This window comes from Hippocampus zosterae, chromosome 7 (genome assembly GCF_025434085.1).
Source record: "Hippocampus zosterae strain Florida chromosome 7, ASM2543408v3, whole genome shotgun sequence".
NCBI lineage: Eukaryota > Metazoa > Chordata > Actinopteri > Syngnathiformes > Syngnathidae > Hippocampus > Hippocampus zosterae.
In genome coordinates this window covers 19143956-19170701 of record NC_067457.1, presented here as the reverse complement: position 1 = coordinate 19170701, position 26746 = coordinate 19143956, and the positions used below count along the sequence as shown (strand labels likewise).

General features: G+C 45.4%; 3 protein-coding genes and 1 long non-coding RNA gene across 6 annotated transcripts in view; 3 read left to right on the top strand and 1 right to left on the bottom strand.

Moving 5' to 3' along the window:
* zgc:63863 (uncharacterized protein LOC393372 homolog) overlaps positions 1–4851 on the top strand; it is a 52313-nt gene extending 47462 nt beyond the window's left edge. For both annotated transcript variants that reach the window (XR_007963124.1, XM_052070383.1), the window contains one exon: positions 3736–4851. Coding sequence is in view for 1 of the 2 variants with exons in the window: in XM_052070383.1 (XP_051926343.1) it covers positions 3736–3770 (35 nt within the window). In the remaining variant the exon portion in view is untranslated. The remainder of the gene's footprint in view (positions 1–3735) is intronic.
* Positions 4852–10441: 5590 nt separating this feature from the next.
* Positions 10442–17202, top strand: slc39a4 (solute carrier family 39 member 4). The gene is made up of 12 exons (XM_052070347.1): positions 10442–11245; positions 12038–12412; positions 12972–13167; positions 13257–13393; positions 13476–13647; positions 13893–14065; positions 14218–14388; positions 14852–14956; positions 15026–15083; positions 15286–15438; positions 16063–16250; positions 16472–17202. The coding sequence occupies exons 1-12, from the start codon at positions 11024–11026 to the stop codon at positions 16598–16600; spliced, it is 2079 nt and encodes a 692-aa protein (XP_051926307.1). The 5' UTR covers positions 10442–11023; the 3' UTR covers positions 16601–17202.
* A 1100-nt stretch (positions 17203–18302) lies between these two features.
* recql4 (RecQ helicase-like 4) lies at positions 18303–26082 on the bottom strand. Of its 2 annotated transcripts, XM_052070312.1 has the most exons (26): positions 25647–26082; positions 25532–25565; positions 25340–25455; positions 24791–24937; positions 24591–24718; positions 23831–24485; positions 23640–23722; positions 23450–23549; positions 23172–23322; positions 22741–23001; positions 22580–22672; positions 22251–22387; positions 22038–22121; positions 21771–21962; positions 21523–21705; positions 21254–21452; positions 20895–21088; positions 20713–20796; positions 20457–20594; positions 20107–20368; positions 19814–19943; positions 19568–19734; positions 19287–19464; positions 18942–19089; positions 18753–18861; positions 18303–18502 (listed from the first exon to the last, which is right to left on the bottom strand). In XM_052070312.1, the coding sequence occupies exons 1-26, from the start codon at positions 25728–25730 to the stop codon at positions 18381–18383; spliced, it is 4179 nt and encodes a 1392-aa protein (XP_051926272.1). In that variant the 5' UTR covers positions 25731–26082; the 3' UTR covers positions 18303–18380. The 2 variants fall into 2 exon arrangements, with proteins under 2 accessions (XP_051926272.1, XP_051926271.1); XM_052070311.1 differs by lacking the exons at positions 24591–24718; positions 24791–24937; positions 25340–25455; positions 25532–25565; positions 25647–26082 and having other exon boundaries at positions 19574–19734; positions 23831–24526.
* LOC127603818 (uncharacterized) lies at positions 24642–25037 on the top strand. The gene is made up of 2 exons (XR_007963141.1): positions 24642–24793; positions 24872–25037. It is a non-coding gene; the product is annotated as an uncharacterized LOC127603818 (long non-coding RNA).
* Positions 26083–26746: the final 664 nt, after the last annotated feature.

The following is a 26746-nucleotide window of genomic DNA, read 5'->3' as shown; positions in this document are numbered from 1 at the left end:
ACCAAATGAGCCGCATTGGCAGATATTCCTGAACTTGGATGTATACTTCAATACTTGACGGATACATATATCGCGAAACCTTTTTGACAATATCACCCGATGTAGGCAGGGCATGGCGTCGTAACTTTGATGACCATTTAAAGGACTCGTGTCGCATCCTCGGATTAATTTCCCAGAGGGTCCAAATAGCTGCACAACCTTGCCCCCGGTCATGCTGTCAATCACCTCTTTCCCTTCCAACTACTATTATATTTCAATATTTTACTTCGATCTTTATCGTGTTCTTCCATCTTCACCTCTGTCTTTGTCTTTGCATGATAACCTCCATCGTTCCTCATCTTGTTTTTCCATCTATGGCCTCCATCCTATTTGAGCTGTTTTGAGTTTTTAAAAATTTGTATATTTTTTTGCCATCCTTGCTGAGGAAAGCAGCATCGTCACATTGCAAAGACAGACCCGCCTTCCACCCCTTATGATAACATAACACCCTTCAATTAGTCTCTGTGTGTAACCCTTCTGTTGACTTCAAGGCATTGGAACCCTCCAGAACGTGAGCGCGTTAGCATGATTGGCGGCTTTGTGAGCAGACAACGAGGAGGAAGGGGCGGTAGGGGGTGTTTCAGAATGAGGACGCTGATGGCAACCTCACGTACGTTCGAAATAAAGAGGAGCGCAATCAGCTCCAATCAAGATCTTATTGATTTGGTGGGGCTTGATTTGGGCCCATCCAAGCCAACACCTGGCTCTTGGCTCCACGGGACGCAGAGGATCATCTGCAACAAACACACTTATGTCCGACTGCGTCTTATGTGGCGCACGCGTTCAATGATGTAACTCACAACGGAGCGTTATTATCTGCTCTGCAGGCGTGCAGGTGCCCTGTGTAACGTTGATGCTTGCGAGTCTATTTGTCATCCGATGGAGATGATGTTGCCAGTCAGCTTTTTCCTTCAAAGCCATTCTGCCCTGTTTTTGCTCAATGTCAATCATTTTCCCAATTTAAACGTTCCGATTCCGGGAAACGACCCAAAAATAAAACTGATGATGTCACTATATCACATACTTGAACAAAATTACCTGTTTGAAGTGTAGCGTTTAAGCCCTTTTTTTTAAATCTAAGACTATTAAAATGAGAAAAAAAGCAATATCATTTAGAAATTACTTTTTATAGAGTCAACAAAATTATGAACATTAATACCTGCGAGAAAAGCCTTTACGTCAATGACTTCTATGTATTGGAATGACTGCATGGATTTCTGTTGAAAAATGGGGCGATCTTTTGTGTTTAAAGTGACAAAGGCCTGAGGATTCCCCACGTCTGTGTGTGTGTGTCCGTTGCTGTATGTTAATCAATGGCGTTAATGTAGCAATGAATTAGTAGTTTAGATGTCACGGGACGCTTAACACAGCTGATCCTTACCAGACATCGACTGAAACATATACACACACAAACACACACGCCCACAGGACCCCCGGAGACCGCAGGCAGACATTGTATAGTAGGCTAATTATCCCAAATTGCTAAAGTAGTGGAGTGTGTGTGTGTGTGCGCACGCGCCCTCACAGCTGCTCCTGGTGTCAAGTCTTTGATAGATGAGAGATGGAGAGAGTGTTCATTTACTGCTCTGACACACACACACAGACACACACATGCACACACGCACACACACCTGACTGCTCATTTATGGCTCAAACAGATTGGTCTTTTGTTGCCCAGTCACCAGTTTGTGCTGTGAACGCAGTGCTTGAAAAGGCACCCCGTCTGTGGTCCTAAATCTCCTAAACGCTGCAAGGCGCCCTGCTAGGAAGTCGCGCTTTTAATGAGGGAAATTAGAGCGGTCGTGAAGCGACAATTGTGTGTTCTGTGAGTCGCTGGGTGTAAGTGTAGATGGATGGACGGATGGATGGACAGACAAAGTTGGATGGATGAATTTTTGGGGTGATGGGCAGCTGGGTTTATGCAAGGAGAGACCAAAAGATTGATTGTTGGATGGATTGATATCAGGATTTATGTATGCACGGGTGGATGGATGGACGGTCAAATGGAAAGACTCAGATGGAGGGAAAGTTGGATCGGTGTATGAACGGATGCACAAATGTTAGCTGCGTGAATGGATGGACCGACTCATAGTAGGATGAATGGTTCAGAGCTGAACTGCCAAATAGATGACGGAATGGATATGTGAATGGAAGGATGTGTTTGATGTCGCCGATTTGACAGGGCCACAGGCGCAAACGCACACCTCGTCCCATTTAAATCACCTCCTGGCCGCAGGCGCACCTGCACCAGCTGTGTGTGTGTATGTGTGTGTGCCCGCATTAGCTTTTGGGACAGGCTATGCAGGAACGCCCATGACCCTGGTCAGAGCTACCAACGCACGCACACACACGCCGCAGGAAGAGAGCAACAACAGAGCGGGTGGTCTGTGAAATGAGCTACGGTGCAGGGGGGGATATTAAAGTGCCACATGTGTTCTCTTTACTATTCTCTAATTAACCCCCAAGCTGTCCTGTACACCACACACAGGAGTTGCCGTTATTTAGTAGCATTTGGGAAAACAAAAACAACCAATGCTTTGTAATTAGGGATGGGGTGGGGGGAGTTTTTTGAAAGGATGCATTGATTCTTTTTCCAAAAAGTCATACTTTAATGTCTAAAATGCCAACTTGCAATGTGCAGCATTTCATACAAAAGGAAAGTCAGTAAAAAAAAAGTAACAAGTGGGGGAAAAAAACAAGTCTGTGTGATTTACTGTCAACAACTAACAATTTTATGAATATAAACTGAGTCAGAGTCATTTAAAATGTGGTGTTTGTGGGATTTCACACAAAAAGTCAACTGCAGTCTGACATTATGACACTGCAAGAAAGGCTCGAGTCTCAAACAACACTCTTGTGTGTCTCTTTGTCCCGTTTTCGCACGGGCACGCGATAGGCACCTAACATGAACTGATGAGAGGGAGGAATGTAATTTGTGTTGTGTGATAGTTTCAGCAAGTCTTCAAACAAAGGCTCCGCACGCACACACACACACACACACACACACATGCACACTCACCAGCATGCTCTTTGTCTTGCTTCCACCGTCTTAGCGCTCACATGTAATTAGCCTCACTCTCTCTGTCCGCTGCAGATACTGATAGCGCATAGGAGGGGGCCAGGGGGCATGCGTGTGCGTGTGTGTGTGTGTGTGTGTGTGAGTGAGACAGAGAGAGAGAGAGAGTAGGTAAAACGGGACAAGGGGGTCCGAGTGTCTCGTGGGACAGGTTATGACAAATAAGATTAATGTGCCCCCTATTTCCAGACTGGTGCACTGGCCACACACACACACACATACACACACACGTACCCAAGAGAGTGACATCATAAAAAAAACACACATGCACGCCTCCCTCATCGCTTTTTCTCTCAGGAGATGATCCATATGGGGAATAGAATTGTGTGTGTGTGTGTGTGTGTGTGTGTCGTTTCCTTTGTTGTCTGTGTATGTCAATAAGTAGACATCCCTTATCACTTTGAATCCTAAATTTTTTTCACAACCTCAACCATATTTACAGTATATGGATGCTTGGACCCGCCTCCACTTTGAGTGACAGGTGTAGCCTTTCTTTAAAAGTTTTGTTCAATTAATGTCTAAAAGTGCCTAACCCTTGTTCAACTTTGACCCTGATCTCACATCCATGCTCGGGGGTGTTTTTATTGATATTTTATTCCTTTTTTTTCTTCTCCATACAGTTTCCCTATGGAGGAAATGTCCTCTTGGCGGCTAGCTAGCATCTTTGAGGACGACATTGGAGTCCGGCTAACGGTAAGATTTGAGAAAGTTATCAATAATGTTCAGCAGAAAACCCATGCAGTCACTTCCCATCTATTAGCCTCGAATAATATGCCACAAAAACGGAACATAGTGTCAGATAAATGCCGAAACAGCTGGAAATTCTCAAACTAGCATGACACCACGTATTCACTCAACTGATAACGTTAGCATCGAGTGGTTTGCAACAAGCAGTCCGACTCCGCACTTTGTCGGCAATACTGTTTCAATGCTGCGATTGGTGCCGCTGTTTTTGGCTAGTAGCAGAAGTCAAAAGAACTCAGCGGTGCTAACTTGCGTGTACGGACCGATGTAATGACACTTCATATCCTTTTTTTTTTCTCCTCTCGTGTTAAAAAGACGGCGTCTATTTAAATCTATATTGCCATTGAACAACTTGACTTGATCTCACACCGCGTTTAACCTCATTTGCAGCCTTTTGAATGCTCCATTCACGTTCCAAATCCGAAGTAATGCGACTGACAGTAAGTCTGAGGCGAAACAGAAAAAAAGGCTCCGAGTGTTTAAATGTGTGTGTGAGAGAGAGAGAGTGCGGGTGCAAGCTCGCAGTTCAAAAGTTCATGTTTGTGTGCGTTTGCGTGCCAATCCGCAGCTTGTTTTTGGGGGCGGCGGGGTTTTGCTCGTGCGGCAGCCCCAGAGGTATCATCTTGTACTCCCGCTGAGCTCCTCTCCGCCACGCTTGCGGCATCCAAATGGCACAATGCGTGCGTGTGTGTGTGCGCACCTGATAGAAACACACTCACACACACAGACATGCCCGTGGGCCACAGCGGAAGTCGAAACAAAAAGTTGATGCATAGTTTTGAAAGCCAACAGTGGGCGACAAACATGCAAACTGTAGACAGTTGACATTAACGCACCGGAAAAAAACATCTTATTGAACCCGTGCCGACTTTATTTAGGAAGACCTGCTGATTGAGTCTGAATATTTGAAAATGTAATTTAGATATCTCTAACCATAAAGCAGCAAGTGAGTCATTTTGTACCACATTCGACAAAAAGTTAACAAAAGGGGGGCGGGGGGTAGAAAAGCTGGTCTAATTTTGCTAACAGATATTTTGAATATCATATGTGCACTTTTAACGATTGTTTTTTGTTCTTACGAGGATCATGTAAGTGTGAAAAGTTATGAGATTGGTTAAAAATATATCACACAAAATGTCATTCAATGATTGGCAGGTGATCGAAAAGTGCTTTCGTTATCTCAAAAATGAGGAAACGGACAAGAAATTAGACTCGCGGTACATCATCCTGCATTGATTTGGCCTTTTTGAAATGGTTCGAGTCAAAGGAAAGCTTCTAACAAGCTTCTGGATCATGTCGCCAAAAGAAATCGAGATGAAGATGCTGCAAGAGAAGGAAAAAAGAGAGATAGAGAGAGAAGATGTTGCTCCTTTCTGTCTGGGGCTGAAACTAATTGGTCCAGGATTAGAAAAATATTACCAAAACACACACGCACACAATTTCGACAAAGCCTTCCACAGGTCTGGTTGCTATGGCGATAATGCTGTGCAACAGTGCATATAGGAAGGGGCGGGGTTAAAAAAACACATGACAGTTTCACACCAAAAAATAAAGTATTGCAGCCACTTTTTCACGGAAGAAAGCATCCTTGGACGAGTTTGGTGTGCAAGAACTTGAAGGGAAGATGCTGGTGCAATTATCGACCATCAGCACCTGCTGAACCAGTAAAGCAATACGATCAAAGGTTTCTAGTTCAGTAAATAATTTCCTCTCCACCATATTTGCCAGCCATATGTTTGAGAAAATAGATTTTCTTTACTTTCTTCTCTCTGGAATTTTATGGCCACGTGTCTCAGTAGTTGGAAAAGTCGGCGTGCGTGTGAATCACATGATGTTCACCCTCCAGCACATCGTTCAATTCCTGACATTCGGCTTTAATGATCTTTGATTAAAAATGTCTCTTTTGGTGATGAAGATGATGACGGGGTTACAGACAGAACAAGGGGGGAGATTAATTACACACACACATGCAGATTTCGAACAATACACACCTCGTCGGGCCAGATGTTTAGCGTTTAAATTTCAGTGTAAAATCAAGTGTGAGAAACATGTTTTAATTATCTGGCCACCTGGACTGTCTTTTTTTTTGTACGTACACATACACAGGCAGGCTACACACACATACTCACACACACACACACACACACACTTGTGGTGCATGTTTTCATCACAACAGGATGTTGCATTCATTACTTCCCTTGATTAATTAAACCGAAAAAGATCTGATTAAAGGTTTGATTTACATGTCGGGGAACCGAACGTCATCGTAATAATGCAAATTTTATAAGGTCACGTTATCGTCGCTGCAGTCTGCTCTGTAACACTTACAAATGAAATGGACGTTTTCGCCGGGAGGGGACGATATAAAAACAAGTCATTAAAAAAAATAATAATAATAATATTGCCTTTACGAAGATCCTGATGCTCAGTTTGGATTGACACTGATGGAATTTTTTGGGTTTATTTTCGTCTTTATTTTACATAACAGTTGTTTTACACTGTCACACACATTAAAAAAATAATACATTCAGATTTTTTTATTTGTTTTATATATGCATTTTATCTTTTTATTTTACATTCTCAGAGAACATTTCCTTCTATTGTTATTATTAAAGTTAAAAAAAAATACAATACAATTTAGCGACCCGTCAAAATGCCCCGAAAGCCAATCAATGCACATGATGTTGTCAAGTCTCATGAGACTTCAGCTCAGTGAGCATCTAAATGACTGACTAACTCCGCAACAGATGGCTTTTTAATGTGGCTTTTGTGTTTTTATTTTTATTTTTCAGAGGAAATATGTCATGATTATAACCACAGAACAGGAAATGGAGCTGACTGCACCATAGGAAAGCGTCCACCTCGTTAATCTACGTTTTCTTCCTCCTTTCCTTGACTTCATCTGCCCCCCCATCGCCGTCTTGGATTTTTCTACCTTCTCGTCCTGTTGACGCCACCTCTGTCCGCGTTCCTCTCATTTCCCCAGTCCACTGACTTAAATATAGGGAGAAAAAACCCCAAAAACAAACACAATCAGACCATGACATGGTTATTATTATTTTAAAGTGAAGCGCTGTTTTTTTTTTTCTTCATTTTTAATTCCCTCTCATCCCCCTCCATCTATCCCCGCTCTTTTAACGCTCACCCTCCCTCTCGCGCCTCATTTGTAAGCTTGAGGAATTTTAACGTCTAGAGATTTAATGCCGGGAATTAGTAAATCATTAACATTTGACCAACGTGTGTGCGTGTGTGTGTGTGTGTGTGTGTGTGTGTGTGTGTGTGTGTGTGTGTGGGCCTGCATGACTGATTTTTCAAGGATTCTGAGGAAGAAAAAGCCTGCTTCGCATAATCATGTTCCCTCTCGGCCACTGCCTTATGGTTCCTTTGGAAATTATCATTGTAAACATCCATCCATCCATTTTCCGAACCGCTCTATCCTCACAAGGGTCGCGGGGGGTGCCGGAGCCTATCCCAGCTGTCCTCGGATAGTAGGCGGGGCACACCCTGAATCGGTTGCCAGCCAATTGCAGGGCACACAGAGACGAACAACCATCCGCGCTGACACTCACACCTAGGGACAATTTAGAGTGTTCAATCAACCCGCCATGCATGTTTTTGGAATGTGGGAGGAAACCGGAGTACCCGGAGAAAACCCACGCAGGCCTGGGGAGAACATCCAAAATCCACACAGGGAGGCCGTAGCTGGAATTGAACCCGGTACCTCTGCACTATGAGGTTGACGCGCTCACCACTGGACCACCGGGCCGCCTCATTGTAAACATTTTTTTTTCTATATTAAACAGTGAGGGGACATTTTGTGTCGGCCCACGCCGGTCAGGGTGGAGATCAGCTGCAGGTCGTCACGCAAGTCACCCACACCTCTCTTCTCCCAGAACAGATGGAACCGTCACCCAGCTGAGAAAAAACACGCCGGATCGCAGGTCATTTGGGTGTAGTAAGTCTTTCCAATTTTTTTTTTTTTGGGGGGGGGGCAAATCCACAGACCAGGCTTGAGCTGATCACAAATAATAACATACAAGAACGGTCCAATGTGCTCACTGGAGTACACTGAGAAAGAATTATATGAACGATGCGTGATATCCAGTTTCTATTCTCAGATGTAGTCTTTTGTATGAAGTACAACTAATAACATAAGGTTCGAGGAAGTAACAGCAAAAACAGACGCCACAGAACCAACTACCTAAGTGAGCTACGACACCTGCCGAGTCTGACGTGTCTTCTTTTCTGGGCTTAGCGCCCCCCCACCCCCACCCCCACCCCTGTTCCCCCTGATCACCTCCGTCAAGGCCGCCTTGGCCTCTTTTCAGTAATCGTAAAGTTAGTACTGGGAATTGAGGTTTTGAGTTAGAGTTCAATTTTAGGCGAGGGTTAGTTATGGCCCCGTGATGTCATCCGACATATTGGCATGTCACGAAATACAGCAACAAACTACGTAAGATCTCAAATCTGCGCTATAATCACACCATGGAGTGTGCCTCTATTTCGACCACCACCACCTCTCTACCTTCACTTCCTTACCACTAAATCCTTAAATCTTCATCATGACAAAATGGAGTGTAAACGACTTCCCTGGTGTGAAATGATTAAAAAAAAAAAAAAACGAGGTGAGGTTGAAGACATCACAATTAGATCTCTTGAATGTCTTACTTCACACTCAAGCAACCCCCCCGCCAACATTTCAATTCCATCGTATCTTCACCCCATAGCAAAGACCAGTGGGAAATTGTCTTGGGAGATTACCACCAGTGTGTGTGTGCGTGCGTGTGTGTGTGCGTGTGTGTGTGTTTGAAAGAGACAGTGAATAAATGTGGCCTGCAGTTCACATGCAACATGCATGAATTTTGTATTTTCTGTGTGTGTGTGTGTGTGTGTGTGTGCGCGCGTGTGTCGTCCAAGGAACACATAAATGGATTAGGCGTCATGCTTTTATTCCTGTAATGGAAACATCAGGCGGGGAAAGAAAAGTAGGGCTGAGCCCAGGCGGCGAGTGCAAATGGGCCAGGGGGTGTAGTCCAATAAGAGTAGTGTTCAAGACCCTCGTGTTTTTCCTTCAAAAGCAAATGCTTTGCCATGGAAAATTCAATCTCCACCGATTGGAAATAGTGCGCAACGCATGTTGACTATCTTTTTCCCTCGCAAGTTTTCTGTGTCCAGCCTGGTACTATCTTGGGAGATGTAAAATTTTGAAGTTGACTTCATAGTTTCCGTTCAGACAGATGTTGGGGAAAAGCGCCAGAAAAATGCAGTTTTTTGGGGGTTTTTTTAACAGGCAGTTAGAAAGGGGCTGAAGATGGTGTCATTCCGTCTCCTTTTAATGGCATACCATGTCTGGACCATTTAGACAGAACAGCAATCCTGGAGAAAAACGCAGATTGAAAGCAGCATTGCCCAAACCTCCAACGCCTAAAATTGACATGTTACTTTGACCCTTCATTTCCATTGTCTTTTTTTTTTTTTTTTTTTTTACACAACCCAAATGAGTGGTTCAGGGAGGCTGACTGTTTCACACCAAGTTCCTGCATTAGTGACGTGTCAAGGGGAGACTTGATGAATGTGTGTGTTGAGAACATCCACAGGTTTGTATGACAACGAATTAACTGGGAGTGACACAACAATGGGGCAGTGAAAACAGGTCACTGGACACTTTGAGGATTAGTGTGTGTGTGTGTGTGTGTGTGTGGAAGAGATCCCAGGCAGATGTCCAGAGTCCCATGCCAGAAGCAAACGAGTGTGTGCGCACATGCATGTACGTGTGTGTGTAGCCAATCATCTCAATACACTTACATTCACTCACATTTGACATGTGATGGACTTGTTTGTGTCAGTATGACATTTTTACAGTTAAGTTAAATCTATCTCAAATTTATTTTTTAGCATACATAATTATAATACCAATGTTTAACGTGCATTGTATATGTCCATCAAGTAGAGTGACTGCATCACTCTGTGGTCGTGATGCTCGGAGTGGTTCACGACATGTATTCATTCCGCGTATCTTTTGGTACTTGGTTTGCAAGGGGATATTAAGAATCATTTCATTTTCGTTTTACTCTCGGAACACCAAAATTGAAATACAGTTTGATTTTGATGGTTAGTTGTCTGGAACGAGCAAGGGAAAGTGTAAAAACTGTTTATTTCTAAAAGGAAAATAGAGTATTTCTCTGCCTCCCTCTGAAGGCAAATGCATTTATTTTATACTGTATTATTTTCCTCTTTCTTTCATTTTCATATTTTCTCCACGTGTGTATGCATATGGGGAATTCAGACTGCTGATGGATCGTTTCCGAACAGAGCATCGTTTCCAGACGACACGTTGTCGCCATCTTCTTGTCAGTATGAGAAATGCTGTCGTTGACAACTTCCGGAACTAAAAATGCAGTATACAAGCCGTTTTTCCATTTGTTTCGTGCTCTAGCCGGGTCGTCATCCCGAGTTAAGAGGGTGCGCGCACTTGTGCAACCACATCCAAGTTGTTTGTTTACTTAACCTCTCAATTTTGCGGGCTGACTTGATTTTTTTTCAATTTAGTTGTGCGTAGGTCACATGAATGTCGGAAAAAGTTTTGAAATGACTCACCGTGGTCCGTTTCTTTTTCATAAATACAAATAGCATTTGAACAGTGTACGTAGACTTTAAACACCCCGTTTTATATGCATATTACGTATGAATAAATCTGAGCAACATGTCAAAATTCGGTTTCTCTTGTTTTTAGTTTTGAATTTTATGATGAATTTCTTGACGTCAGCCAGCTAGGTTAATGATAAAATCATTGCTGATTACTGAAAATGATTGTAAAGCACGAACCATACAACTGAAATGAACATGAATTTTATGTAGTCCTGAGTTTTTTCCCCTTCTATTTTTAGGACAGCGGAGGGCGCCATTGCCCCCCTGGCTACCCTGACCGCACGTCCCTGGTGGAAATGGTTCTGCGTGTGCGCGTGTAGGGGGCCTCAGGTGGTAACGCTTTAGCATTTAACAGGACTGCGCTCAGCCAATCACAATCCAGAGGCACCTCAGGTCTAATAAAGTCCGGCAGCAGCATCTTGACAGTGCAAGTTTGGTCCAGAAATCCAGCAGAACCAGATCAACCGCCACCTGTTCACGTTTTTTTTTTAGATTTAACACCCGTAGTCAGCTAAAATGCAAACGTTTGGCCAAACAATTCTCGTTCTCTCAGCGCTGTCAAGCTGGTGTACGCTCGATGGCGCATCGGCATGTCCCGCGTTACAGGAGGCGTACGAAGCCGTAGTGAACCTGCTGCACCCCGGGCAGGAGCACTCGCTTCTGGATGACAAGTCTCTGGTCTCTCTCTTTAATACACTCGAGAACCGTGTGCAGTGTGGACAAGTGCCGTGTGGAAAGGTATGTAGTTTTTTTTTTTTACATACGACTCAGGGTTCGAGGTCCAAAAACTGTAAACGCGCTGCTAATGAGATAACAACTACTGATAATGGCTTAAATAATTTTAAAGTTCATGCTAGAAACAAAAATAATTTTATTGAAGGAATTTGTGGTACTGGGAATAAAATATCTTTCTTCAGCCAACGTCAGTGAGGTGTTAGCGTCATTATCAGTATGTCAAAAGTCGTTGAACTTGCTGCATGTCACATTGTGGACGCAGTTAAAGGAAAGTGTGTGATGGATTGTGTCTCCCTGGCAGAAATGAAAGGAAACATTGTTTGGCTTATGGGTGATAAGCACTTAATACGGTCGATTCAAACCTTGAAAAAGATACACTGAATCAATCAATCAGTTAACTGACCTAAATAGTGACGTAACACAGCCCTTGAAAAAAGCCTGTTGTGTGAATGTATCTCATCAAAAGGTCAATTTCGAATGTAAGCAACAGAATTAGTGACCATCGTACATAAAGCGGGTTGAAGTGGCAAAAGTACTCGCAAAACATAGTCTAAATTGAAATAAAGATGAAAGGAGAAGTACTGTAAATTGTTCTACTCGTCCTTCGCTGCTGGTTTAAAAAGAAAAGTTTGTCTGAAGCCCTGCTCCTGTTAAATACAGCTGATAAATGATCAAATATTTGTCGAACGTGCTGTTTTGATTCCCAAAATGCGACCACTGAAAACGCACTTGAATTGAATTGCATAACCCGATTCAACTAATATCAGTTGACCACAAACGTGTTTTTCACTCCAGTGCAACCTATCGGAGGCCGTCCACCAGCTCATCCACAATCACAGCGACCATCGGCAGGCAGGCGAAGAATACCATGCCGTCGACGTGATGGAATTTAGCGCCCTCGCTGCCGGCTGCGTCCTGTACCTAGCCTCTCCTGACATGGTGTGCGCTGCGGCGAGCCAGGGCAGGTGGGGGCAGGAGGTGGAACACTTCCTGGATGAGATTGCAAGTGGACATTCCCATGAACATCACCATGAACATCACCATGAAGAGGAGGAGGAAGCGGAGGTGGGCCAGTCATGCCACGGCCATGAACATCGCCAAGTGGGCCTCCCTGGATTAGAAAAAGTGCTCAGAGAACTTCTCAAGCACTATGAGTCATCAGACATTGAGGTCAGTGGGGAAAAAAGTGTATTCGCTTATGTTTGGTCATCTCGTGCTAACCGGGCTGTCTTGACAGATTTGGCACTTTGAACCAGTCTGTGAGCAATCCTCCGTCCAGACCGGAGCGTGCGCTTGTTGAATTATTTTGAGCTAGCCATGTTTGTTTGGGTTATGATGCAGCCTGGGACCCAAGGGCCAAAGGTTGGATTTCAGCTCAGATACATGAAAAGCAATTCTTGATTTAAAAAAAAAAGTTCCAGCCCATTAGGGAAGAGGTTGCGACATACATGAGGGTGATTTGAAGGTCTTTTCACCACGCTGGGATCTCCCCTTAGATCATTGACCTGATGAATCATCATGGTTTGGCTGATGATGTGGTCTCTGACCAAAGGGTTCAAGGTTCGACTCATCCGAGACACTTTCAAATTCATTTTTGAGCAAAGCAATATTGGCATTGTGGCCTCTGCCTGGCGTTCCTAGCTGTTAAATCATGCGTGGGTTTGAATGATGAAATGAAGTCACCAAAGAACACTTCATCTTTTTATTCCTAATCGCCATCAATAACCAGAGTTGCATCACATCAAGCGACATCATGTCGGAGGTCGGCGCCCCTTCAGCAGAGCAGACGCAAGCGTCGGGTGCAGTGCTGGGCCGGCTCTTGTATCATGCCCTGCGAGGTCAATGCTTCCAATCACTCCCCGACGAGAGCTTCTTCCTGGATTACATCATGCACCGACTGGGCTCTGAGAATTTCACTATCGCAGGTGAAGAAAAAAAATAAAAGGAACTCGAGTCACTCGTGACGTGGCTTGACTTGGAAAAGAAAAAGTTGAACATTGTCTGGACTTTGTAGAGTTGGAGGCTGTCATGAGGTCTCTGGACATCGGACCCAACTTGGAGTCGAGCCACGGCCACGACGAGGACGAGCATGCCCATCACGATCACAGCAGGCGACGGCGACATTCCGAAAGCGGTGGCACCTGGGAGGAGGTGAAGACGTCACTGAAAGACACTTGACGACGTTTTAGAAGCATTTGAAAAATAACAAAAGATTGTCGCGATTTCCTCCTAGCACTGTTTTTCCGCGCACGAGCTGGTACTCATCCACGGCCTGGGTGTGAACTCGTCCAGGCTGGGCCGCTCCGACCTGGCTCGGCTTAGCCCGGCGCTGATCCAGCAGATCCTGAGCAAGGCCTGCATCAGCTCGCACCCGGCGAAACACAACCAGCTCAGCCAAACGGAGAGTAAGCGCTTTCTCGCTCGGACCCTTCACACACACGCGCCCGTAAGAGTTAACGGCTGGGCCCATTTGAATGCCGTTGACAACCAAAACAGCAACACCTACCAAAACGTCTCCCGCTAAACAGTCTATCGGTTAAAAATTAAGGTGGAGTCTTATTGCCCGTTGATGATTATGCGTCGACGTCTTTGGCCTTCCAGTAGATTATTGACTGTTTGGCCTTGATGCCCTCGTGTGCATGTGACCCAGGATACCTGTACGCAACTCTGGCCAACGTGGTCATCACGCTGATGTCCATGTTCGGCATCGTGCTGCTGCTGTGTACGTCGTGCACCAGCGTCTTCCAGCTGTGCATCCAGTTCTGCATCAGCCTGGCCGTGGGTTCGCTCACGGGGGACGCTTTGCTGCACCTGCTGCCCATGGTGAGCCGGCATTATCTCGGCTTCATCACGTCTAGCACGCCGGCAATCCAAAATGTCACAAACAGTAGAGAAACCCGCGTGCTTTTCATTTAAGATGTTACATTGGGAATGGTTGATCAATGCGCAACGCACTCATTTCCTACTGCGCGTAGTTTCTGGGCCTGCACGTCCACCACTTGGACGAAGCCGGCGGAAGCCACGACCACCAGCTGGAGGTGTCGGACTACGTGTACAAGATGCTGGTGGTGCTGAGCGGCATTTATTTCTTCTACGTAATGGAAACCGTCTTCAACATCATCACGCAAAGACATCACCACCACGGGGTGAGCAAAAGAAAAAAAGCAACTGGACACTCCATTAGGTACACCAGGCTGAGATCACACATTCGCCCAAGGTGAAGCTAATTCTTTCATAGATAATTAAATAAGAAATTAATTGTAAGGGACCTTACATTTTAATAGTTTTTAAAATTCATTACAAGACTTAAAACAAAAACAAGTTTTAAAATTATGATCATTTTGTTGATCTGCGTAAAAATTCAAGTCAAATTTAATTTCCTTTCAGTATATTCAATTGCTTTACGTTTCATTAGTCTGAGTCTCTCCATTCTGTTCACTGCACTTTACTGATTGGCTGGGACAAGTCACATGTGACTCTTGCCTCAACCTAAAGGGAAATAATTTCCATTGATTTGAACTGACAGCTCTTGCATTGTACTGAGTGGGAGTTTATTTCTTTTTTTTGCCCCACAAAACATTTCATTATCCTTTGTGACGATTGTTCAAGGATGAATCCAAAGGTCACCACTGTGACCACGACCGAGTTCTTGAGATGTATCACCAGGAGAGGAAACAAAAAGACAAATCGCACTCAACTTCCAAAATGGACCTGGTAAGAACTGTTGCACATTCGAGGTCCACTGATATCATTGTGACACTGATTATGATGACGTGTGTCAAGGTCAAAGAGGAGGAGCGGCACGAAAGAGATTTTCACACGCCCGCAGAGAGGACCAGAGGTAAGATTTTTGTCGTAATCCCCCGCATATACACTAGCCACAAATTTGTGCTTTCTTTTTTTTTATTTTCTCAAAGAGCACAGTGCCATTTTTTCCTTTTGTTAAAACCATAAACGGCAAATACATGGAATTACAAAGATACGGGAGTCCACCTCTAATTATGTTAATTGCGAACTAACATAGCAGCTGTGTCCTTGCACAGAACAGCGGTTGCTGCCTTACATGATCACGATAGGGGACGGCATCCACAACTTCGCCGACGGCCTGGCGATGGGCGCCGCCTTCTCGCTCTCATGGAAATCTGGACTGGCCACGACGCTGGCTGTCCTCTGCCACGAGCTGCCCCACGAGCTAGGTGAAACATACACGCTCCCAATTTCAACTCTGTTGCAAAGACAAAAAAAACAGCAGTACCCACTGAGGTACAGTACGTCCGCCCCCGCATCTTCCAGTATGTTGCAAACAAGTTGCACGTTATTAAAATTTCTTGTACATGATAAGATAAGATTTCCCACAATGGGGAAATTAGTCAGAATTCAGAATTCAAAGGAAAACGCTGGGTAGGGAGAGGGAAAAAAATGCGCTCGAACTATCCTCTTCTGAGGATAATTTAAGTCCAGGATAAAAAAAGACCCAAGCACATAAATAAGCATATGACAGTTACAACAAGACAAAACATGTAGTAAGGGGGAGGATGAATGGGAGGGGGGGGGGGGGTCGTGACACGGCATTCCTGGCCAGCTGCACGGACACAAGCGCTCTGCAGATCGAACCACGTCACGGGGGGGGAATCGGAGCGATGAAGACGGTGATAATAAGGATGTGTATGCGCGTGTGGTTGTCCAGTTGTGTATGTGTATGCGTGTACAGGTCATAGCTGCTTTGTCGAGGTCTGCTCATGAAGACCGTCCCGGCTTATCAGTCCATGTCCGAGAAGGAAGCTGTCCGATCGTTCATTTGAACACTTTTGTGCCCTAAGGCGATTTCGCCATCTTGCTCAACTGTGGGATGTCTGTGCGCCGGGCGCTGCTTTTTAACGTCGGCAGCGCCATGACGTCTTTCGTGGGCCTCTACGTTGCCCTGAGCGTGGCTACCGACCTGGCCACCACGCAGTGGATTGGCACCATCACCGCGGGCCTTTTTCTCTATGTGGGCTTGGCTGATATGGTGAGTGGTCCTACTTCTTAAGTACTGTACTGTGGAATCCTTGAACTCATTCAGTAGCAGCCAATTCTGAAAAGACATTTAAAAATGTCTTTGTGGGAGTGAATGAGTATAAGTGGATAGAGTATATGCAGTACACATTGAAACAAATGAGGAAGAGATGTATGTCCAAAAAATGTCTATTAAAAAAAAGGGACCATTTTTGGTGTTGTTCCCCACTCCAGTTACCCACCATGATGCACATCAAATCCAAGAGGCCGTGGCTGATATTCGCACTGCAGAACGTTGGCCTGCTTTGCGGTTGGGCCGTCCTTCTGCTTTTGTCCCTTTACGAGGAGCGCATCAGCTTCTAGCGTTCCTCGACCAGCTTTGGTCTTAACACGTGAGGGATGAATCATTTTCTAGTATGTTAAATGTGTGAAGGAGGGGAGGGGGGAGCCAAAGAAACTCATTGACACCGTATGCAAAAATAAACTATTTTATACAAGATACAAAAATATAATCCAAGAAAATGGGGCAACATGACTGGTTGCGGATTCTTAGAATACAAAAATGTGTGACCCAAGATTTTGCACGGCAAAAATATACGAGGACAGTATGATCCCGATTTTATGAACAAATAAAGTTGCTGAAAAGGGACTTTGAACACACAACTACACACTAAATTTTTACCGTGTAAGTGACTTCATAGCCACGTGATGGCAAGCTAAACTCACCTTCAACTTGATTGTAAAGTGCACAGAGGTTATTCTTGATGCACAAGATTCATATAACCGCACTTTGTGTGTGTGTGTGTGTGTGTTTGTTATTTTGTACCACAAGAGTGACAAAAAAAGTAGTTTATTTAGGCTCATCACAAAATTTCCCTGATGGTAAATGTAAAGAAGTGTTAATGATGGTCTACATATATTTTGTAGATTTCAACAGTTTGAATAATAAAACTGCTTGCACAAGATTGCTTTTTGGCACCTTGATTTACTTTGAAGTGCAAAAACTTTCTAACTACCGCTCGGGATATAATTTTGGGGAATTGTTTTGCACAGTTCAAGTTTGAAAGTTTCTCTTTGTAATCTGAAAAACATGACATTTGAAGAGGGGATGCATCGACCTTTTAGAACCACAATATCTTTCCAATGAATTTACTTTATCTGTCATCGCGTGTATTTATTTGAGAAAATAGATTTAATCTGCATTAGTTCTGTGTACCTTTTGGCAAGCCTCCTCACTGCCCATCTTTAAAGCCCTCCTCAAAACTCACTTGTATTCTTTGGCATCCGACTCAGCATGACTTGGATTTGTTCTTGATTTTACTGCTTGGTGCTTTCTACCGCCTTTATTACCGATTCGTCTTACTGTTTATTGTGTATGTTAAATCGCTCCATGTACAGCACTTTGTATGCAGCGATGGCTGTTTGAAAGTGCTCTATAAATACTGTTGACTTGACTTTTAAATTGCTTTACTTCATAATTCGTATTTGTTTTTGTTCATTTCGTTTATTCAACTTTAATCAGAGGTTTCTAAAAAAAATAGACTACATCCTCAAACTGGCTGGCAAAGATTTTTTTTTTTTAATCATCAGCTTCATCTAATCTGTGGAGTTGTGTGTATATCTTCATTAGGGCCAGAGTCCAGTGACAAGTCATGACACGCAAAATGTATACTGCGCACACCGCACAAGTGGTGACGGTGTCCCCTTTGCACTCACTTTAATGACATGGCACACGTTGGCAGCCTGAGCCTGGAAGCCCAAATGTTGCACCGAGTTTCGCTGACTGATGTTGATGACGGTGTCGGGCCTAGAACATTGTTTGTTTTTACCCTTTTTGTATGATCACAACCCAGGAGTGCAATATTAGGGCGTGTGCAGGTATGTAATGAGGTCAGCCTGACATCATTAAGGAGGGTAGATCAAATAAACATTAACAGGAAAGGGAGGACATTCCCCCGTTTGAATTTATGGCTCAAGTCAATGTTTGCCTCCTGAGTCAACAACGGGATAAAAGGCTCCCAAGAGTCCCTTTGTTTGGATATTTTATCAATCAAAACCTGCGAGCTTAAAAAAATAATTTTATTCATATACAAAGAAACAAATTGAGATTCAATTGAAACAACAACAAAAAACGGGCTGTGTTTTACTTGAATTGAATGATCTCCTGCGTAGCCAGCTTGATGAGCTGGTTGAAGTCAAACTGGATGTACTTCCGCCAGTAGCGTCGGTCTCTGCCGTATATTTGGGCGGGGTAACACGGACTACCTAAAAAAATAAATACTTATCTTCAACATTTGAATTATATTTACATTTATTGTAAGGAGAATTCACTTCCTCTCTAGCTGACCACCAATTCGCCAATAGTTAGTTACTACGCAAGGAATCTTCACTTGCTGTATGGCACCATCTAGTGGCCTTTCCAGCCTTGTTGAATGGCTGATTTGCCCCGATTTTTTAAATTATTTTTTTAATGCTGGAATAAAACCAAGCAAACATTTAGAAAGTAATGTCTCACCGATGCCATGAAGGATTCGAGCAACAGCTCTTCCTGAAAACTTCTCATCACTTCTGTTGGACAGGAAGCTCCTGATGTCTGCTCGGATCTGATTCTCCCAGTCCAAGAGCTACCAAAAAAATGTTTTAAATAAATAATAATAATAATCCAAATCATAGTTTAGAACATCAGCATAGTTTTTTGTGCCACCTTGTAGTGCTGCAGGCTGTCATCTGGTTCCAGAGTGAGGTCTCTTTCCCGCCGCTTGTCAAAGTAGTCTGACAGAAGATCCTTCAACCGGAGACTGGGACCCTCGTCCAAGTTGTCCAAGCAGGACAGCACGCTCTTGAAGGACACACTGGTGACAAAAGAATGTATAGATTTTCTGCAAATGTACTTGAGACGGGTAGTAAAAGTATTTTATGCTGTGTAGTCACAACAACTTGAAGCAATAGGTGTCAAAAATTGCTTTCAGTACATAGCTGTGACCAGCAGAGGGCGCAAGTAATTCAGGCCCTACTAGCTTGCTCACAGAACAGATTCGTGAAGGTGTACCTTTTGAAGGCCTTGAAGCAGGCGCTCAGCTGGTAGAGCTGCGACCTCTCGCGGTCCTGCACGCGCTTATGCAGGAACCGGCACGCCTTGTCCAGTTCCTCGTCGCAAAGGTCGCCGTAGGAGCGGAAGTAGAAGGACAGGGAAGAGAATTCCACGAGGACGCCACTCCGCCCGCCAGCTGCACATAAAGAGCGAGCTTAGTTCAACCACAAGGCAGAAGCAGAATTCACACACGTATACGCTTGTCTTAATCTCGTAACACAACTTGAGCATCAAAGCACCTGGACCCGTGCTCCACTGCAGCTGCCTGAGTCCCCTTTTGACCAATGGGAGCTGCCATCCCATCATGTCGGCGACCTCCACCACGTCAAACTCCAGCTGGCTGCACGACTCCACCCCCTCCCCCGCCATGCGCATACGGGCCAACACTACGGCGACGGGCGGGCAGCTGCAAAGTCACGCATCCTCTTCAGTATTTAACACGGTAGAATCGGAACGCGTGTGGAAAGCTGAGTGAGGCGTGTTACATTTTGGTGATTTTCTGCAGCTGTTTGGGTCCGTCGTAGCAGCTGACTTTGCACACGGAAAGCGTGGGGTGGAGAAGCTCCACAAAGCGCTGTGGATGTAGCTCCAGATAGCAGAGAAGCGTCTCAATACCTGAAAAAAATAATCATAAAAACACACACACACACTCATTACTTGTGGAACAAGCAGCAGAGGGCACGAGAAATTTCAATTACCGGTAGTCAATTTAAATTTCTCTATCCCAATTAGTCTGCAGCCTAAACGTGCAATCGAACAAACGTGTGCAACTGACTACCTTCTTCTGTGATGTCCAGGGTCTCTACCGTCTCCTGGATGGGCATGGCTCTCTCATGAGTGTGACACAGTCTTTCCACGGGCCACTCGGAGGTGCTTCCTACTTCCTGGTCACCCACAATCTCCACGCTGACTTCTTTCGCATCCGTATCGTCAATTTTATGACCGTCGTCTGCAGACTGCACCATCTCCTGCCGGGCGGGTGCGTTGCGACCGGTTTCCCGATCGTCGATCTCCATCATCTCTGCATCGCTGACGTCCTCCTTGACAGAAGACGCATCAATCATCACGTGTGAGGTGCGTGTCCATCTGCTCTCGCGGCGATACGCACGTTACGGAGGGCCTTTTTACCCGGATTAGTTGCTGCCGTTTCCGCTGAATCTGTCTGCATTTGCACGGCGGGAACACTTTCTGAACCAGCCGCTTCACCGTGTAGTAGTCCACCGTGTCGGAATAGATGTGACGCCGCAGCTCGTGCAGGTCCATACCCTACGCGTAAAGATTGATTACCCACCAGTCTGAAGTGAAAGCGGCGTTATATTTCTTGAATATCTTAAGTGCAGCGAATATTGCGGCGTGCGAGTTCAAATTCCAGTTGCAGTCTTACTTCGGGATCAAGAAAGAGGTGACAGTGTGCCGGTTGGCCATCTCTCCCTGCTCTCCCAATTTCTTGGACGTAACTCTCAAAGCTCTGAAGAAATAATGTGACGCTCAGATGCAGAAAGACAGTAACGGAAGCCATTTGGAGTACTTTGTGTCAAACTACTGTGTGGGAAGTGGACCGCGCACCTTGGGCATGTTGTAATGAATGATGCCCCGCACGTCAGACTTGTCCAGGCCCATGCCAAACGCCACCGTGGCCACCACGATCCGGAGCTCGCCGCACATAAAGTTGTTCTGAACCCGGCGCCGTTCCGATCCCGAGAGGCCGGCGTGGTACGACTCGGCCTGCCACTTCAGGGGTTTGCGAATCTTCTTCCTTGCTGGGAAAATATAAACCGAGGCAGATGACTTTTTTTGGGGGGGGGGGGGGGGGGCGGGGGGTTGATGTTCTGTTGCGTAATCACACCATCTTCAAACACTTGAGGCCCAATTCATTTGCTGCCTAAACAGGCCGCCGATGTCGCCAAAACGAACTAGCGGCTCACCGAGTTCTTTCTTCTTTTGCCCCACGGGGTTGACTTTTGCTTGGCTATTGCCGATCTCTTTATTTTCTTTCAGCAGCGTCCCCTGCAGGCAGGTCCTCAGGAGCGCAGCGACGCGAGCGGTCTCCTCCCTCCTGGTACAGTAGACGATCACCGAATCCAGGCAGCCGAAGCGATTGCCTTTCAACAAGGACACCAGAGCCTTGCGGGAAAGAAAAAAAAAAAGTGTTTTAAATAGACCGTCTTGAAGCGGAGAACGCGATCGGTCGTACCTGATCCTTCTCACGGTCCATGGACACGGAAAGGTGCAGGTTGGCGGGAACGGCGGCGGATCGGACGGCGATGCCGTCCTGGTCGCTGATGTCCAAGTGTTGGGCGATGTCCAGGGCCGTCGACAACGTGGCTGTGGCTGTGAGCCCAAGAAAGCATCGCACGCCCAAGCGCTCCCTCAACACCTACAAAAAAAAAAGGGAACAAATCAAGACCAAGCGTCACATGGTCGTCAAAACATTTCCTTCACCTTACAAAGCCGGAGGTAGCACGGCCGGAAGTTGTGCGACCATTCCGACACGCAGTGGGCTTCATCGATGCACGCAAAGGCCACAGGGGGGAGCTCCTGCGCCGCGGGCAGGCACCCCAACCTGGAGCCGCCGCCGCCGCCAACAAGCGCTTCTGGGGAGAGTAGCAGCACGCACACCAGACCCGCCTTCACCTGAAAAAAACAGCGAGGAAATCCTCCAAGAATCCAAATACGTGACGGCTGCCGAAACGGCGACCGGCTTGCTACCTTTTGTATCGCAGCTTCGCGCTGTTTCATCGTCATGTTGGAGTGGATGCAGGCTGCTTTCAGGTTGGCCGGCAGGCCAGACAGCTACAGAAACGACACATTCACAGCAGGTTTTCAATCTGGGCTCGGAATCGGCTGCCGAAGGGAATCGAGACATGGAGGGAAAAAGTGGCCGGGGTCATCTCTGAAACGTCGTTGCGACGGGTGCGGGACCTGGTCATCCATGAGCGAGACGAGTGGGGAAATGACCAAAGTGATGCAAGAGGACCGCTTGGCAAACAAGTAAGCCGGCAGCTGGTAGCAAAGTGACTTCCCCATCCCTGTTGACAACACCACCAGAGTGGAGAGACCTGCAGACAGAAGTAATATTCAAAGTAAGACTAAGGACAGTGCGGGATTTAAAAAAAAAAAAAAAGTTATAACTACCCAAATATTGAATAAATTAGAATTACAACGTTTGTAATCAATGCTCAACATTCCCTTTTTTTATGTATCTTGCAGGACCTCTGGTGTGTTGGAAACATCTCGAGTGCTTTATGTACCTGAAAGGATCCTCATGATGGCTTCCTCCTGCCCCGCCCTGAACGAGTCGTAGCCAAGTTCTCGCAGAGCAACAAAGACGTCGTCCGGTGTCTCTGAACCCACACAAAAAGTCGTGTTATTGTTCTGCGATCATCGATGAAGACAAAGTCAATTCCGTTACCCTGAATTTTGCCATCATCCGCAAGGCCGTAAAGCGGCTCGACGGGAGGCGGAGGTACCGGACGCTCGTAATCGGGACGGATCACGTTGAGCAGAGCTTCGTCGTTGTTGCCGTTCTCCGGTTCTTGCTCTTCTTTGAAACGGCCATCTTGGTCCTGGGGCTGCAGTGTTCCCGTCGCCCTGGCGACCTCCTCCAGGGTGGGCAGCTCAAAGGGCTCCTCGTCTTCGACGGGCTGCTGGTCGGGAAGAGAAGGCGGTGGAGCTGCCAAGCAAAACCAAAAGTTTATGTTGTATTATGTAGTCCGTATAACACCCAAGGAATAAAAGTCGCACATTGATTAACTGCGTGACACCAACCAGCTGAGGGCTCAAATAAATGAGGCCCGACTCGTCTGCTGCCGAAATGGGAGCAAATTTGGGCTTGCACGCTACCTGCTCCCTTGCAGTGGACAGCCCAGTGTCCTGCGCCGCCGCACTTGAAGCAGGTGTCGCCTTGGCGGCCGCCGCCGCGCCGGCCTCGACCAAAAAAGCCCCCACGGCCACCGAAACGTTCGCCTTTCAGATGGAACTTCTGCATGGACAACTGAGAAAAAAAAAAAAAGACATTTGACAGAAACCACCCAGTTGATGATAAGGTATCGACTATTTCTTTGCTTTCTCTTCATATTTGCGTGTGCGTTTTGAGTCGACATATTTACAAATGTACGCACTTGTTTGCGCAGGGTCATTCCTCTCAGGGCATATCCTTTGACGTGAGATTTCTTCTTCAGATTGATCTTCACAAAGTTCCCCTCGGTAATTTTGGAGCCTCTGGAAAAAGGACAAAGCTCCCAAAAATGTGGTCTTTGGATTCGAGCGCTGGAAGTATGACAAAGGGTAGGACGTGTGATAAAGTCTTACCTGCCTCGGGCTAGCTGCGCATGATGTGATCGCCTGGCGCCAAAGTCTTCCTCGACTTCTCCAAGCAGGTTCTCGTGAGGAACCTAAAGAGTAATTATCGTAGCTGTTAGTTCTTTAGAGTCCCAATCAACAGCCCTTGATTTTAAAAAAAAACATATTTACTAACTGGTATTTCTATAGTCACCGACTACCTTCTTTGGTTCCTTTGTCGTTTTGTCGTCCTCCACCTGGGTGGCGTCCTCTTTTCCCTTCTTCCTGCGTCTCTTCTTCCCATCTCCTTTGTCAGCCGTCTCCTCCTTTTCATCTCCTTTCTCGCTCTTTTTTCTTCTCCTCTTATGGGGTCCTGCGTCCTCCGTCGCTGCTCCTTCTCGCTGCCTCTTCTTCCCACTCTTCTTTGGTGGGCTCCCGCTGGGTTCTTTCAGTGGCGCAAGGTCTTGGGTATTTTGTTTCGTTTGTGGAGCGGGATTTACCGAAATGTTGGTCATGGCATCTTTATCGTCTGCTCGTTTTTCCTCAGATTTCCAGTTTGGCTGACATCGCTCCTGGTTTCCTGCCGCGGGCTTCCCTTCAGCTTCCAGCTCAGCAAAAACCTGACATCTCTCCAGCCACTTCGTGTCCACATTGCTCAGCCGGTTGGCGGGAGAAGGCCTTCCCGCGGTAGCGGCTATTCGAAGCCCTCCAAAATCTGCAGGTCCAAGTGCTCCAGGTAAAGTCCCTGAATCTTTTTCTACATCTCCACTGGACATAGGTGATACTTGACACCTACCAGGACTCACAGAACCTTTAGCCGGTTCTGGAATGGGTCGAAATGGCTCGAGAGGTTCATCAGGGTTCGGCTCCACCCACCTGTTATGCAGGAATAGAGACAAAATGGTTGCCCTATTTGTTCAAATTGCATACAAGTGAAGTTCTCTTCACTTGTATGCAATATGTATTCAATGTACACAGTACGGGGTTCCTTTCCTGGGGGGGCTGGGTTCCGCATCAGGGGTTGTGGTGACAGTGTTATCTTTCTGAGCATCTTTTTTTAAGGAGTCCACAGGCACACGTCCGGGTTTTTTCAAAGAGAGGGGTTTCTCCTGTAACAAGAAGAAGCAGCATACATCAACAAAACGATCAACTACACAACCTTGGCTTTCTACTTGAGCTACCTTGTGAGTCAGCGTTGTCAGGTTATTCTTGATCTTAAAGCCGTAATATTGCGCAGAGGCCTTCAGAGCATCTCTGTCCAGGGCACTAAGCGGTCTGGGCGAAGACGCCGGGAAAGCGCTGCGATTCAAATGAGAACCCCAGCAGTCCTGAAGAGCACGAGAATGGTGAGTCATTGCTAATGGTCACATACACTAGATTTCCAATTCACAATTATTTTGTTTTGGTACAATAAATATATTGAGTCTACTTCATGTTTTTTTTTTTTTGCGTTTTGGCAGAAAATATGTCCCAAACGTGCCAATGTTCTTAACGTGAATTGGTTTTACATGCACTGTGCCTTCCCTGACAACGCCCTCTGAACATAGCTGTTCAGAATGTCACACCACTCGTATTCTAGTCTTGTTTTTTTTTTAAATGATGGGGGGTATGTGTGTTTGTTTTAAAGTTTTCAACTTGATTTTACTCTTTAATTGTACATCGCCCTTGCGTTCTTTAAATCAAATGTATGAGTGAGTAATATGACAGTAATATGACAGTATAATATATACCTTCTGAAGGGCAGAATCAGACTGTTCACTTTTATGTCCGGTTGCAACGTTACTTGTGCTGCTGCTGCTGCTTTTCTCTTTGGCCAGTTTTAAAGTATAATACTCTTTGTATAGAGCTGGGAAAGGGCAACATATTAAATTGAATTATTTCACAAATAAACAAAAACAGACAAATATGATGCGTTCACTTACTCCTGGTATCCTCTGAAGCTTGATCAATGTCTTCCTGAATATTTTGTGCAAATATAGTCAGAAGTGATTTTACTGTAGCAGTAAAACAGAGGTGTGGGATCACAAAAAAAGTTACCTTGCAGGGCTTCCTCTTGTGCTCCTTGACAAAGCTCTGTTCCCATCTTTTGAGCAACACTTTCACCTCGTCGTAGCGACCCATAATAGGACCAAAAGCTTTCGTCTAAACTATTAGATGCACTTTGGGACACATTCCGCGATGTTTACCACGGTTCATTCGACGTTTTTAAAGGGTGATCGTAAATAAAATGCGTGCGTCAGAGTAGCGAACAACGAAGACCTCATTGAGCTTGCGGGCAAAAAACACTTCTGATTTTCCCGCGCCAGAAAATGGCAACTCCTGTTGCCGGATTTAAATATTTATCCCTCTTTCTGAAAATATACATACGAATGTCAAAATCCCGACTTGAGAGTAGAAGTAAGTCGGATATATCACTTAAAAGTGAGAATCTTGCCAACGTTATTTTTTTTTCTTCACTGGCCCTAATCTATTCCGTATACTTCCAAGTGAAAGAGTGACTTTCTTTTTAAATAATGATGTGTGGCTTATTTGGAGTCCGGATATCCGCCTCATGATGATTTCCGCGTTCATCGCCAACACAAATTTTACAGCACTTCGCAACGTCTTAACTTTTTTTATCCGCACACAGACAATTTATATCCAAATTTCACATTAATTCAACAATTATAAGTTTCAGACTCCGCCAAACTATACATTAAATTAGTGTGTATATTTTCAGAAAAGGGGGATAAATATCTAAATCTGGCAACCCGAGTTGCCATTTTCCGGCGCGGGAGAATTGAATAAAACGCGGAAGTGATTTTTGCCTGCTAGCCAAATTAGGTTTTTGTTGTTCGCGCCTTTAGTTTCAGAACTCAGATTTTAAAGTCAGAATTCTGACTTTGTAACGTACGTGGAGATGTGGAGATGTGGAATTGTGGAAGGAATGGCAGCGTGAGGAGTGTCGGAAGACATCGTTTCACTTTCGGAGGAGCAGAGGGTGAGTAAACAGTACGTTGAGTTTGTTCGTTTCGTGGCTTTTGTGTCCATAATTGACGTGTTCCATGGTAGCTTGTCGCTCCGTTGCTAGTTCGTATGTCACGATTTACACATGTGAATACGTAGAAATGAAGAAATTTCCGCTTTGCGATTGTAGT

Bases quoted from the DNA above. Each gene is read 5' to 3' on its own strand.
- slc39a4 (XM_052070347.1), top strand. From the start codon at position 11,024: ATGCAAACGTTTGGCCAAACAATTCTCGTTCTCTCAGCGCTGTCAAGC. The intron at 13,394-13,475 runs GTGAAGACGTCA...ATTTCCTCCTAG, and splicing joins GCGGTGGCACCTGGGAGGAG to CACTGTTTTTCCGCGCACGA. The intron at 15,084-15,285 runs GTAAGATTTTTG...GTCCTTGCACAG, and splicing joins GCCCGCAGAGAGGACCAGAG to AACAGCGGTTGCTGCCTTAC.
- recql4 (XM_052070312.1), bottom strand. From the start codon at position 25,730: ATGGGTCGCTACGACGAGGTGAAAGTGTTGCTCAAAAGATGGGAACAG. The intron at 22,388-22,579 runs GTACATAAAGCA...TTCTGTCTGCAG, and splicing joins CATCATGAGGATCCTTTCAG to GTCTCTCCACTCTGGTGGTG. The intron at 20,797-20,894 runs GTGCGCGGTCCA...TTATTTCTTCAG, and splicing joins TTCATTACAACATGCCCAAG to AGCTTTGAGAGTTACGTCCA.